Source organism: Calidris pugnax, unplaced genomic scaffold, assembly GCF_001431845.1.
Source record: "Calidris pugnax isolate Ruff unplaced genomic scaffold, ASM143184v1 scaffold4, whole genome shotgun sequence".
NCBI classification, from domain to species: domain Eukaryota; kingdom Metazoa; phylum Chordata; class Aves; order Charadriiformes; family Scolopacidae; genus Calidris; species Calidris pugnax.
In genome coordinates this window covers 2,213,805-2,226,727 of record NW_015090781.1, presented here as the reverse complement: position 1 = coordinate 2,226,727, position 12,923 = coordinate 2,213,805, and the positions used below count along the sequence as shown (strand labels likewise).

Genomic DNA, 12,923 nt, shown 5'->3' with positions numbered 1-12,923 from the left:
ATGTTTCACCCTCCTTTTGCCCCAGTTGGCACCTATCTCATGAGGTGAAAACAATCTGCTAGTCTCTATCACCCTTAGAGCAATGATGCATGTTCTGGGCTGACCCTTGTTCTCATTCACAATTCCTTCCCCTCTCAAGCTTCATGCTGCAGTATTCTGCTCCAGTTTGGAGACAGTTCCACCCCGCAAGATGTGGCTCACACAAGCCTTTAAATTATCACACAGCTGGTATTCATTTACCGTCACCAAGCAGAGAAGTAGCTTCAGACACAGGCTTTTGAGGCTTTCAGAACCTTCTGCACAGAGGAGTGAGTCCAAGCTCTCCATCAGATTCTGAAGAACGACAATCACATTATTTAAAACTCATATTTATAATTATTTGAAATATTTGTTATAAAAAAAAGCTTTTGGGGAGATTCAGATACAAGAGCACAAACATAAAGCCATGTTATTCCAGAATTAATAATCGAGCCATTACTCCCGTTACACAGACATATTCACACTACTGGTTCTCAATGTTGTTTTAACTACATTTTAATGACCACAGCCATAACACCATGATCGTTTGCCAAGAGTTTTCTCTAGATGCAGGACAGATTTTTGTATAACAATAGATTTTACTCACAGAGTAATTCTGAGCTTTACAAATACAACCTTCCTTTTCATTTGCAGACAGGAATATTCCATTTTACTTATGGGCACCATGAGTTGTACACAGCACAACTCCAATTTAGCAGTACATCTATTACTTGTGATTAAAATTAGATAGTACATAGCTGTTTGACAGATGTTCACAATTGTTTTCTAAATACTAAGTTACAGATAATATAGTTATTCTTACAGGAAAAAAGTAGCTCTGATAGGCAAGTTACTACTAAATATTTTCCCCAAATATCCTACTATTTGTAGAGAGATGAATAATTGCTACTTTTTGTAGAAAGATAAAAGAACAGGAATTCAGCTTTATCACTAATTACTTCATCATTTCTCAAAAGTCAACATCCTCACAGTGAAGAGCAACAAGTAAGTTTAAAACGGTACATGTGCTGATGGAAATGCAACAACACAGGGTGTGACTATCAGCTAAAAATTAAGCACAAGGTATGAGACTCAATACTAGATACTAATGGCCAATGACAGCTACTTATGGCCTTAAGATTTCTTAACCATAGTGACTGCATAGCATGGAATTAAAGGAAAAGAAAGATAAATGCTCCGTTACATTACTAACAAAGACAGGGAGCCCAAGTGACTTTGTGCCACTAGCGGGTAAAGAACTTCAGGACAGCTGTTTTTAATAGGTGGCTGGAATATTTCACCAAAAAGCTGCACCCTGGTAGACACATCTGTCTACAGATCACTGCCCCTGCAACCCGGCTGCTGGGCAAACAGTTTCTCTACGTTGCCAGGGCCTCACCTTCATACATAGCTCTGCCTTATCAAAACCCACAAGCATGTTGATGATGTCAAACCCAGAAGTGGATTTGTTCTTCTGATGGACACCCCGAATCAATGCACACAAAGTCTGCAAAGAGACAAATCAGAGAGTAACATGTAAGACAACACTTCCAATTCCACAGCAAAACCCACCCTAAAACCTCCCAGCACTGGCAAAGCACAGACATTTAAATTAATCCCACCAGCCTGGAAGCCATACATTTTGTCTCATCTCTCCTGCACCCCTGCTGTTTCTGAGGAGGACCTTGGATGCTAAGAACTCAAAAAAAATAGAGAATACATTTGTACATATTTTTCCTGTTTTTTCTTTATTTCGTTGCACTCTGAAGAAAGACAATCTTACTGCTTCTTCTGTACACACACAGTTTGTACCAGACAGGACCACAACCTTTGGAAAAGCTAAGTGTGGCTTTAAGGCCAAAAACATTGATCAGGGAACTGCAAGGCAGAAGCAGTGTCCCATACATGGACAGACACACCTTGGAGCTTTCCAGATTAATGTCTCATTTCAAGCTTGCCAAATTCAGATGCATACAGCACAGCTCATCACATGATGCCTGTCCATAAAGCACATGCTTTTGCTATAGAAAGCACAAATGTCTGTTTGGTTACCACACTGCTATACTGAGTCTGAGCAGCAAACTGTCTCTTTGTCAAAACAAAAAAAAAGAAAAAAAAAAAAGGAAAAAATGTCTCCTCAGGGGCTCTATGAACCTTCCCACTAAACACAAGATTCTTCACATTTCTTGATGCAGGCACTGGATTACTGCTTTCAGATACTGGAGTGCTGTGTCCAGCTCTGGAGTCCTCAGCACAGGAAGGACATGGACCTGTTGGAACGGGTCCACGAAAATGATCAAAAGGCTGGAGCACCTCTCCTATGAAGACAGGCTGAGAGAGCTGGGGGTGTTCAGCCTGGAGAAGAGAAGGCTCCGGGGAGACCTTATAACAGCCTTCCAGTACCTGAAGGGGCTCCAGGAGAGATGGGGAGGGACTCTTGATGAAGGAGTGTAGAGATAGGACGAGGGGTAACGGTTTTAAATTGGAAGAGGGGAGATTTAGATTAAAGACCAGAAATAAATTCTTTTCTGTGAGGGTGGTGAGAGCCTGGCCCAGGTTGCCCAGAGAAGCTGTGGCTGCCCCATCCCTGGAGGGGTTCAAGGCCAGGCTGGATGGGGCTTGGAGCAACCTGGTCTGGTGGGAGGTGTCCCTGCCCAGGGCAGGGGGTTGGAACTGGATGATCTTTAAGGTCCCTTCCAACTCTGACCATTCTGTGATTCTATGATTCATACCGAGTTCTTGGAGTTCACTGGCCACATACAGGTACCAGCACACTACACTTCAAGCAAACGCTCCGTAAAATTCCTGGACAGCAATGTCTCATTTGCCCCAACAGAGGGAAATGTCTGCAGTGACTGTCATCATCAGGCACCTCTCACGTTTGTGAAGGGAATGAGCAGGAATATAACCACTGACGGTTTAGACTCCAACTTAAATTCACCTGTGAGAAGTAATTAGCTTCAGAAGACGTAAAGCCAGAGGGAAGCAGACCTCAGTGAATGAGCAGACCTCTAGAACCATACAGAAGCAAAAGGGTAAGGTAGGCATCCTTTTCTTCCATTATTGTCAGAGACAGAATATTGGACTAAACAAACCTTTGGTCACCGTGGCCATTCTCAAGAAAAGATTGCTTAAGTAAGATTTGGCTTCAGGATCACTTTCCACGTGAACACAGTCTGATTAAGGGAATGCTCTCTCAACCCAAGCTCCGGATGTGTCACCTGATTTCTATTTACATTCACACAGCAGGATTCTAGATTTGAGCTTTGGCCTAACTTTTGCTATGAGCCTGAATACAAATTAGTAAATTCAGGGCTGGGCTAGACTGTCTATAGTGCTATAACTACACTATTTAATAGCACCCATTCAAATTAATTTAAAAAAAAAAAAAACTATGCAAGATTATGTGTCATCAGAGGGGTAAATCTTCTCAGTTTTACATCAACTTTTCCCAGCTTCCTGCCTGCCCAGTTTCTTATAGGTTGATTTCTCCAAACATTATATTCATATACTGTATTCCTACAGTTGAGAAGCTGGGACAAATGCATTCACCAAACTGTAAGAATCAGACTGTGAACTAATAACATCAAATATCAAGACTGAGAAGGGCAGTCTCCCACACAAGACATGGGATAGCACAGCTTTGGTAAGGAACAACCTCCAGGAAAGCGTTTATTAACTCTGGGTGACAATTCTTCACAACTTCCAATTAGAAAGTGTCCAGCAGGGACAATCTCCTGTATAAATATCACACTAACCTCACCAGAGCTTGCTTTCATTTTTGACCCATAAGGAAATTCATAAAGGGGCTGAAATGGGGGAGAACAGAAGAAAGTAGAAGACAAAGCAGACAGCCTGCAGTGTGAACAAGCCCCTCTTGTCCCTCCATTGCCACCTGCTTCACCCTGCATCACCATATCCTCTTGAATTCTGAAACAAGCCACTGTTCTTCAAAGACTCAAGAGACTATAAACGTTTGTAACGTCCACAGACAATAAGCAGCAACTGCTCTGTAGACGCCACTTGTCAGAATGAAAGAAAGGAGCACAAGTTGTTTGATAGCAGCAGCAAACGTATTGCCTTAAGACAAGCAAAAGAGAGAGTTCTCTGTCTCTGGATGTGGTACCTGTAGTGCATTGACCACTCTGATCGGGTGCTCCTCACCCAGTGCCTGGATGCAGTGCTGAAACAAGCAGTTGATGTTATCTTTTATCTTCATTAGCTCTTCCCCATCCAGCGCCTCCAGCTTGCCTTCTAGGTATTCCAAGTTGACCTGTTAGGTTAAGAAGCAGTTTATGCATGTTAGACACCCGCTGACACCTTAGAAAAGCAAGTCCCTGCACCGACACTCTGCCACTTCATAGGCAGAACAGTAAATTCCCCTTACCTTCATGAGAAACAGCTCCTCCCAAAACCTAGGGTTGCATTTACTGGGGTCCTCTGTCTGAAAGGAAATGGAAGAGCCATGAGAGCAAACAGGAAGGAATCAATCAGGCAGAATTTAAACAAAATAATCACTCAAGAGTCAGCATCATCCCATTGGATGACCAAGTGGACTCACAGTATAAAATTCTGTCTACACAGATTCCCAGAAATAGAAGGACAAACAGAAGCAGCTCAATTGGGATGCCTCTGTATATTTTCTGGATTATTTCTGATAAATACTTGAAAAGCTGTGACTTCCCCTAGATCAGAAATGGTTGTGGAAGACAACAGGACAAGGTGACTTTAAGGAAGAGAGCAGAGTATAGCACTCTGCATGACAGCAGGGGAGCCTGAAGCGTATGTCTACGTATATCCTTGGGAAAAGAACCACCATGCTCTTAGCACAAACTAAACCAAGAAAATTTAACACAACACTTCAGAAAGAAGAGACATTCAAGTCCTTACCGTGAAAATCTCATCGTACATCAACACAACTTTCTCCTTCAAGGGCTTCTTGGAGGCTGAAGATTTGCGGAGCAGCCCACCTTTCTTCTCTGTTTGGGCCATGCTGTACACCCTGAAGGTAAGAAGAGGCAAAAAAGGCTAAGGAAACTTGGAACTTTTCTTCAAGGCATATCTGCCCTGCCTCAACCATGAAAGATGTTTTCATGCACTGAAATAATAATAGTTTCTCACAAGCTGAAAGTAGAGGTTTTAATAACTATAGCAGATAAGAAATCAGATCAAAGGTCCCTTCTAGTCTTATAGCCCATTTCAAGCCCATTTCAAAGAAAGATGCAAAAGTCCAGGCACAAGCACATACAGAATAAGCTCATTATGGATAAATTTTCTTAATTCTTCCCTGCTAGAAACTGACTCATGATCCAGACCAATGCAATTTACATCTAGAAAAGTATGTATTTTTTTAATCTTGTTGCATGAATTGTGATACTTGTTACCAAATGGATACTCCATCCTTTTCGGGGCAGGTTAAACCTCAAAGACATCTTGTGACAAAAAGCTTGTGGAAATGTTTGAAAAAGTCTTATCTGTTTAATTAGCTGCCTTCCAAAGGCACTTCAAATTCTGCGTTTGCACTCTGAGGTGACGTCCAATGTTAAGAAACATTTGGCTGCAAAGCCTCCCTGAAGCACTCCTGCCACCTCTGCTCATCCCTACCTCTGCACCTTGGCATCCCTCCGCCCTGCCAGCTGCTCTGCAAATCAAGCCAGAAAAGAACCCCAGCCCTAAAAGCATCACACATGGTTCAGTTTGGGGAGGAGGATGGAGAAACACAGGGGAGAAGCTTTGCACGGATTTTTTTTTTTTTTTTTTTTAAACCAAATGAATTTCCTGACCTATTTGACAGCAAAGGGTTTTCTAGAAACACAAACAGTTTTTACTATAATTAATTGGTATCTCATGCTTACTGGTTATCCTATTAAGAAAAAAAAGGAAGTATCATTATTACAAAATGAGCTGTTACAAAAAGTAACAGCCATAGCTGCAGTCCTGAACCTTCTGTGACAGTCAACCCATCCCAGGGGCTGAGAGCCTGAACACATGACTTGCCACGTACCCTTAACCTCATGTCTGATGCCACAAAGCTCATCACCACTCTGACCTTGCAGATACACATTTATCTGCAATCACAGTTTTTCTGGTGAGCATCACAGCTTTAGTACTCTTCTAACCTCCTCTATCACTGCAGCACTGCCAGAGGTACTTTGCAGAAAGGGAATGCCATCCCTTCTCTCACATCCCTAAGCTCCCCACTTTTCTCCCTTACCTCCATAGGTAATTACACACGCGGCAGCAGCACAGCTCAGGCAGAGGCTTGACTTAAGTCATGCTCCAGAAAAAGATGGGCTCTTGTGGCAGCTGCACTCAGCTGTGCTAAATTATGCATCGAGAGGCAAGTTCATTGCAGTCAGCATCTAAGACCCCAGAGCTTTCTGAGCTGGCAGACACAGCTTTGGATTTAGCCTCCACCCCAGGCTGCCTGAACCCCTTCCACAACCACAGCACGTTCAGATCTGTCTTCCCCTCAAAGAACAGGTTCCAGCAACTACTGAGTGCCAGTTCCAGATCTCTTCTACATTCTCTCTGCTGCAGACAGCTTTCGATTGCCTTAGACTACACAACTATGTTCTCAACCAGGACTCCCAGGCTCCCAGAGGTTATTCAGACATCCATCCCTTGGGCCGTAAATCTCAGTTCCAAAACAGCAGGAAAGCATCTCTGAGGCTGGAGAAACACTGCTGCTGCAGAAGGCTCTGCCCCAGGTGTGAAAGGCAGATTTGCCTGGGTGGGGAAGCAGAGGGTTGGGCAGAGAGCAGCTCATCTCACCCCTGAAGAGCTGAGATTTATACAGGAAGGGGGTGCAGGTGTTCTCTCTTCCCTCTAGGAAGGGAACATGCACAGCTTGATGGTTAAGGGCTGATGTGTGTGTTGGGGTGACAAAAGAAACAGGCTCAACTTAGCAACTACTGCATCTTAACCTGCTGTAAATACAGAAATTACTCCTGTAGCCTAGTAGGGCTACACATCCAATTAAGATGGAAAAAAGGTTTCAGACTAACAAACGAGAACATTATTCAACCATCTTGATAGCTTCTCTTTTACAGACTTTGCATTATTTTTAAACTGTCATGGGAAATAAGACATTATTCTAATTAGAAACATAATTGGAAACAGAGAGAAATCTATTAAATACCAAATCAAGAACGATGTCGCTTTTAGCCCAGCAATACAAATCTTACCTAAGACTGCACAAAACCATTTCCCAACTAGATTTGTACATTTCTGAACCTAAAGCAGCCGCCAGCCCCAACATCCAAACACATCCATCAGCATGCTTCTAATTGAATTACAGCTAATGAATCCCAATGTCAAAACTAATAAAGTAGCTCTCAGTGCTTCTAGGTCAGCGTTCTCACATCAAATGTGGACGTGAATGGGAGGGGATCAATACACTCTGCTTAGTCCCTCAACTTTGAGCGCTGCATTTTAGCACTTTTCCTACATTTCCAGAAAGACAGAAAAAAATCTAAATCCCACAAGACACAAAGGCTCGACGTGGGGCGAGCATCAGAGAGATCGCATGATCATGTGAAAATTCTGCTCTCTTTCAAAATGGGACCTGGGATTCATATTCTCTCAACTAAAGCAGCACAGAGCACATCCAGAGAAGACTGCTAGAGGCAAGGATTAAATAATACTCTTGTTTATAATTTGTTATTCTACAAATGAGCATATGGAGGAGCAAGGGGAGAAAAGTAAAAGTCGCCTTTTATGCCAACGCTTCATTAGGCTGTGCTTGTTTCATGACCTATGATGATCAGGCTGTACAAATGGCTTTTTTCTTTTCACTTTATGCAATTACATTTTCTAGATGTCATAAAGACAGAAACGGGAAACTGCATTTTGCTAATGGGGACCTTCCAGGCAGCTACAGAAAACAACAGTTAAAAGGCACAAAACATTTCTAAATAAGTTGTAGAAGTGTCAAATTATCAGGACGTCACGACAGCTTCTGAAAACAACGCTGAATACAGTTAACAATTATCCTTCAAAAGCATCACATTTTAAAAGCATCAGTGCATCTTCCACATTTTAGGTTCAAATGGATAATTTATTCTGTCAATAGGTCAGTCCCATTAACACATGCTGCTAAGTGAATCCTGCTGTAGCCACTGACTGCACAGGAGAATCACCCCTCAGGGCCGAGAGAGGCACACGCATGTGGATTTTCAGAACTGCAAGTACTTTGCTGTGCAGCAGAAGATCCACGATGCTTCATCTGGAACTAAGAGCAAGCTCGACAGAGCACAAGTCTTGGCAGCTCAAAGGCAGGAAGATAAAAGCCATGGCAGACAGAAGTTCAGGCAGACTCTTGCTTTATCTACCATCAACCCCGGGGTCAGCTGATCCAGTCGAGTAGAAAGGGATGAGCACATCCAACCATCCGCCTCCTTTCCACTTCATTCCAGATCTCATAGCCCAGATTCCAACCAAACATGTGACATTCAGATGAAGACATCTCTGTTAGCTTTTCATAAGGGAAGGGAACCTGACGGGGAAAACGAACCTGACATTTTGAGTCTGAGGTTTACTCAGACTTGTGCACATGGAAGACTCTGGCTGCTCCACATCACCGCTCAGCTCCTGTACAGACTCATTATTATTCCATAGATCAGCTTATAATAGCAAAAATACTACTGTAGAGAACATAACACTAATCCACATCTACACTATAACGACATCAGAATCCAAAACTTGTAACTTCTGTAATCTTGCATGCAGCCCATCAAGCACCGTATTTTGCATGTAATTGCCTCGGCTAACGAACCTGAAAGCTTTCAGGATTACAGCTGCATACACACAACCCCCACATACAACCAAACAGGAATAAGTGCGGGTTTTTTTTTCAGTGCAGACCCCTCAAAAAATACACTGTAGCACTTCTTGGCTAAATAAAAACAAAACTAACAGATGACATAATATGTTAAAATACCATTTTGACTTACTTGGCAGAGCACTTATTCCCTGTCTGAACAAGGTAGTGCAAATTATGTGATCTATATTAATTTGTTAATGTCAAAGCTCTGAGCCAAAGTTCAATCAATATTTATAAAAATTGACTAAGAACTGAGATACTTTTCCTTTTAGAATCCAATATCCCTTGGCTTGCCACTGCTATTAACATTGGACTCGCTTGTTTAAACATTGCAAGGCCAGTAATTGCCCCCGCCACCAACTGCACGCCCTTGTGCAATTGACACACTGTGATCACACTTTGCCTTTCTAGGTGTTTTGCAGCTCTATCACTCAAGCCTACAGGAAAGCTGTTCAAAAATTATCCCAATCATGCAAGAGAGGGGGATAAACCCTCACCTAAAAGTTAACCTAAAGCTTCCAAAGCAATGGGCTATAAACCAAGTAACCATTAAACTCTTTGGGGAAGCTCTAGGAGAAGCTTGAACTTGATACATGAGGTGGATCTGCAGAGTCAGAATTGGACCTGAGCAACAAGCAGTTAGAAGACAGGTTCCAGCCCTTCATCACGGGAAGCAACAGACCATCTGTCCCCAGCACAACAGTCGATGAATCCCGATGCACAAAGAGGGCCTTGACCCAGTTCAAGCTTTGGAATTAAACCCCCCCGCCAGGACCACCCGACAGCAGCCTGGAGGACCACTACTGAAAACAGAGAGAGGAGGAACAGGTTGGGCCGGATTTTGTCAAGGCTTTAGCAATCATCATGACCAAATTCCTGCTAGAAGCCCTTCTGCAGCTTCTGTTCTGCCAACTTTTGCATCGGTGCTTGCGGTTCAAGTTGGCAGGTCCATGCTGCTTTTATATTTCATTCGTTCTTTACAAACTTATTTGTATATTGTCCATTGGAATGGAAACTGCCCAGACTGCGCCTTGCTTTACAGCTGTAAGGTGCTCAACCCACCACCAAGGGAAACAGGAGTGCTCCATGAATAGTAACACAGCACACAAGCCTTGGATCCATCTGGAAGAATTTCCAGGTGCAGCACATAATGAGAAATACACTCTGAGGGTGTGCTGATGACAAAACCCCACATAGATCCTGCTCCTTTTTTCTGCAGTACCAAGCAATATAACCTCCAGCACAGCCCCACTATACGCAAGTCCTTCCACCCCGCTCAGAGCACTAGCAGTGTATGTGCTTCTCCACAGTAAAAGCTACACCACCACTGACCTATTTTCCCCCCCTTGAAAAACAGGAGAAACAGCTTCCTAATGCAGATACAGTCACAGAATTTCCCCCCAGTACACCTGCTTTAGCAATGATATAAAAGAATAACATCCAAGCTACATTTTTAACACTTCATCTGTAGTTGTCTTTCATTTCTATCCGTCCAGTTAAAATAACACCCCGTCCAACTTCACACCATCAACTAGTTATGCTTCCTCCTGTCAAGCCCATCTAGACAAGTGTCACGTGCTTCTACCTCCATCTGTTCACACCTTTTTTCCAAACTAATTTTTTCATTTCATCACCGCTTCCTTGCTGTACTCCTGGCTACAACGCCCAGCTCTCTCCTGTCCTGTCAACACCCTCTTTGGGTTTTCACTTTTCAAGCTCTCCAGAACCCATCCCACCTACTTTACCATGAAATACTGCGCGCTGTCTCTACATGCCCACCTAAAAGCTGATGCCGCTCAAGAGACCTTCTCAGATGTCTTCCTTCTGAAGAAAAACCCCTCTCCCCGTAACCTTCCCCTGCCCTTTTCCCAGGGCTTCAGCTGTCAGTGTGGATCCAAGGTCTGTGCTGAATACAGCTGCGTGACCTTGGCTCTAACTTCTGAGGAAGCTGCTGTGTTCTAAGCAGCTGCAGAGCAGAGCCAGGCCCAGATAAGAAAAGTAGAGCTGCGGAGACGTAACATTTTTGAGATACAGACTATTAGTAGCACAAGCACTCAGGAGGAAAAACACAAACGTAAAAAGGTATAAGATCCTAACACCAAAAAAAAAAAAACAAACAAAAAAATCAAACAAGGAAAAAAAAATAAAAACAACAATCAGGGAGCCAGAAAATAGCAACTCGGCAAGTTTAAGCGGCAGAGGTTGACCCTTCCCCCTCTGAGGGATGTCTGGGTGGCTGCCTAGTGTGTTCCCGGGGTGGTGAGCAGATGAAGGCCTAGCAGGTCATTAAACCCTCGCTGTTTCTTTTGTGCATTCTAGCCAATAACTGTTTAACATTTTTACATATTTATACAACATACACACCCCACCTGCAGAGTCTCTTTGAACACATCAAAAAGTGCCCTCAGTGACACAGAGGATTACACTATTATGATTGGAAAAACCAAAGTGATGTCCTTTTTACCCTCCAAAATTACTCTTAAAAATTTTTGTCACACTTCTCTGTCGCTGCAATTACCACACATCGCCCTGATCCAAATTATCTTATTCTTTTGCACATTTCACCCACCCGCTCAGCCCAAACTGGCTCTCATTGTGTATTCAGATTACAGTCTCTGCTTACGAGCAAACTTTCTTACAGCTACACACGGGCAGCAGGGCTCTGACCGAGGCTGCGAGCGTGCTTATGTAGCAACCTGCCCCTGCCTTCAGTGGGAATCATAGAATCATCCTGGTTGGAAAAGACCCTTGGGATCATCGAGTCCAACCATCTACCCTACTCTACAAAGTTCTCCCCTACATCATACCCCCCAACACCACATCTAAATGACTCTTAAACTCATCCAAGGATGGTGACTCAACCACCTCCCTGGGCAGCCTGTTCCAGTGTCTGACCACTCTTGCTGTGAAGAACTTCTTCCTAATGTCCAGACTAAACCTACTCTCTTGCAGCTTGAAGCCATTCCCTCTTGTTCTATCACTAATTACCTGTGAGAAGAGACCAGCACCAACCTCTCTACAATGTCCTTTCAAGTAGCTGTAGAGAGTGATGAGGTCTCCCCTCAGCCTCCTCTTCCTCAAACTAACCAGTCCCAGCTCCTATAATCTCTCTTCATAAGATTTATTCTCCAGGCCCTTCACCAGCTCCGTTGCCCTCCTCTGCACCCTCTCCAGCACCTCAATGTCTCTTGTGTATTGAGGTGCCCAAAACTGGACACAACACTCCAGATGTGGCCTCCCCAGCGCTGAGCTTGCCCTCCTCTGCACCCTCTCCAGCACCTCAATGTCTCTTGTGTATTGAGGTGCCCAAAACTGGACACAACACTCCAGATGTGGCCTCCCCAGCGCTGAGCCCAGGGGGACAATCACCTCCCTGCTTCTGCTGGTCACACTATTTCCACCACAAGCCAGGATGCCATTGGCTTTCTTGGCCCCCTGGGCACACTGCTGGCTCATATTCAGCTGCTTGTCAATTCGAACCCCCAGGTCCTTTTCCGCCAGACAGCTCCAGCCACACTTTCCCATTGTTTACTGCTCCCCTTCGCTTTGCTGATACAAGTGCTTGGAGGACTGCGAGGTGAACCAGATAATGATCAATGACAGAACAACATGCCCCGCTCGTTCTTTTCCCAGATGGGAGTTTTCTTGAAGCCAAACCCTCCCAAGCAGCCGGCGGACACTGTGGCCCAGGAGCAGCTGCCCCAGCAGAGCCCGAAGGCTTGGGGTAACTCCAGGCCCCCTCAGGCGGGGCCGGCCCCACCGCCAGGCACCCGGGGCGGCGCCGAGGCCTTGGCACCGCCAACGCTGAGGCCTGGTCACCGCCACAGCCGGGGCGGCGGGGACAGACCCCTCCTCTCCTTCTTCCACACAACCGCTCCCAGGCTCCGGGGGGGGGTGCAGGGCAGGCCGCGGGCAGGGCAACGAGGGGCTTCGGACACACCGGGACCACCGGAGGGGCTGCGGCAAAGCCCCCCACCCCCGGTAAGGCGTCCCCAGCAGCGGCTGCCCAAGGGAGGCTCCCCTGAGAGCCCCCCCGCCCCGGAAGAGGGTACCTCGGTGGCCTCTACCGGCACACCCCCCC

General features: G+C 44.8%; 1 protein-coding gene across 2 annotated transcripts in view; it reads right to left on the bottom strand.

The window, feature by feature from the left end:
• LOC106897193 (chromosome unknown open reading frame, human C10orf76) overlaps positions 1–5,657 on the bottom strand; it is a 145,990-nt gene extending 140,333 nt beyond the window's left edge. Inside the window, exons 1-5 of one of the 2 annotated variants that reach the window (XM_014957686.1) lie at positions 4,909–5,657; positions 4,406–4,462; positions 4,145–4,291; positions 1,418–1,525; positions 241–333 (exon numbers count right to left, since the gene is read on the bottom strand). In XM_014957686.1, coding sequence (XP_014813172.1) covers positions 241–333; positions 1,418–1,525; positions 4,145–4,291; positions 4,406–4,462; positions 4,909–5,010 — 507 coding nt within the window. In that variant the 5' untranslated portion in view covers positions 5,011–5,657. The remainder of the gene's footprint in view (positions 1–240; positions 334–1,417; positions 1,526–4,144; positions 4,292–4,405; positions 4,463–4,908) is intronic. The other variant, XM_014957680.1, reaches the window with a different exon arrangement.
• Positions 5,658–12,923: the final 7,266 nt, after the last annotated feature.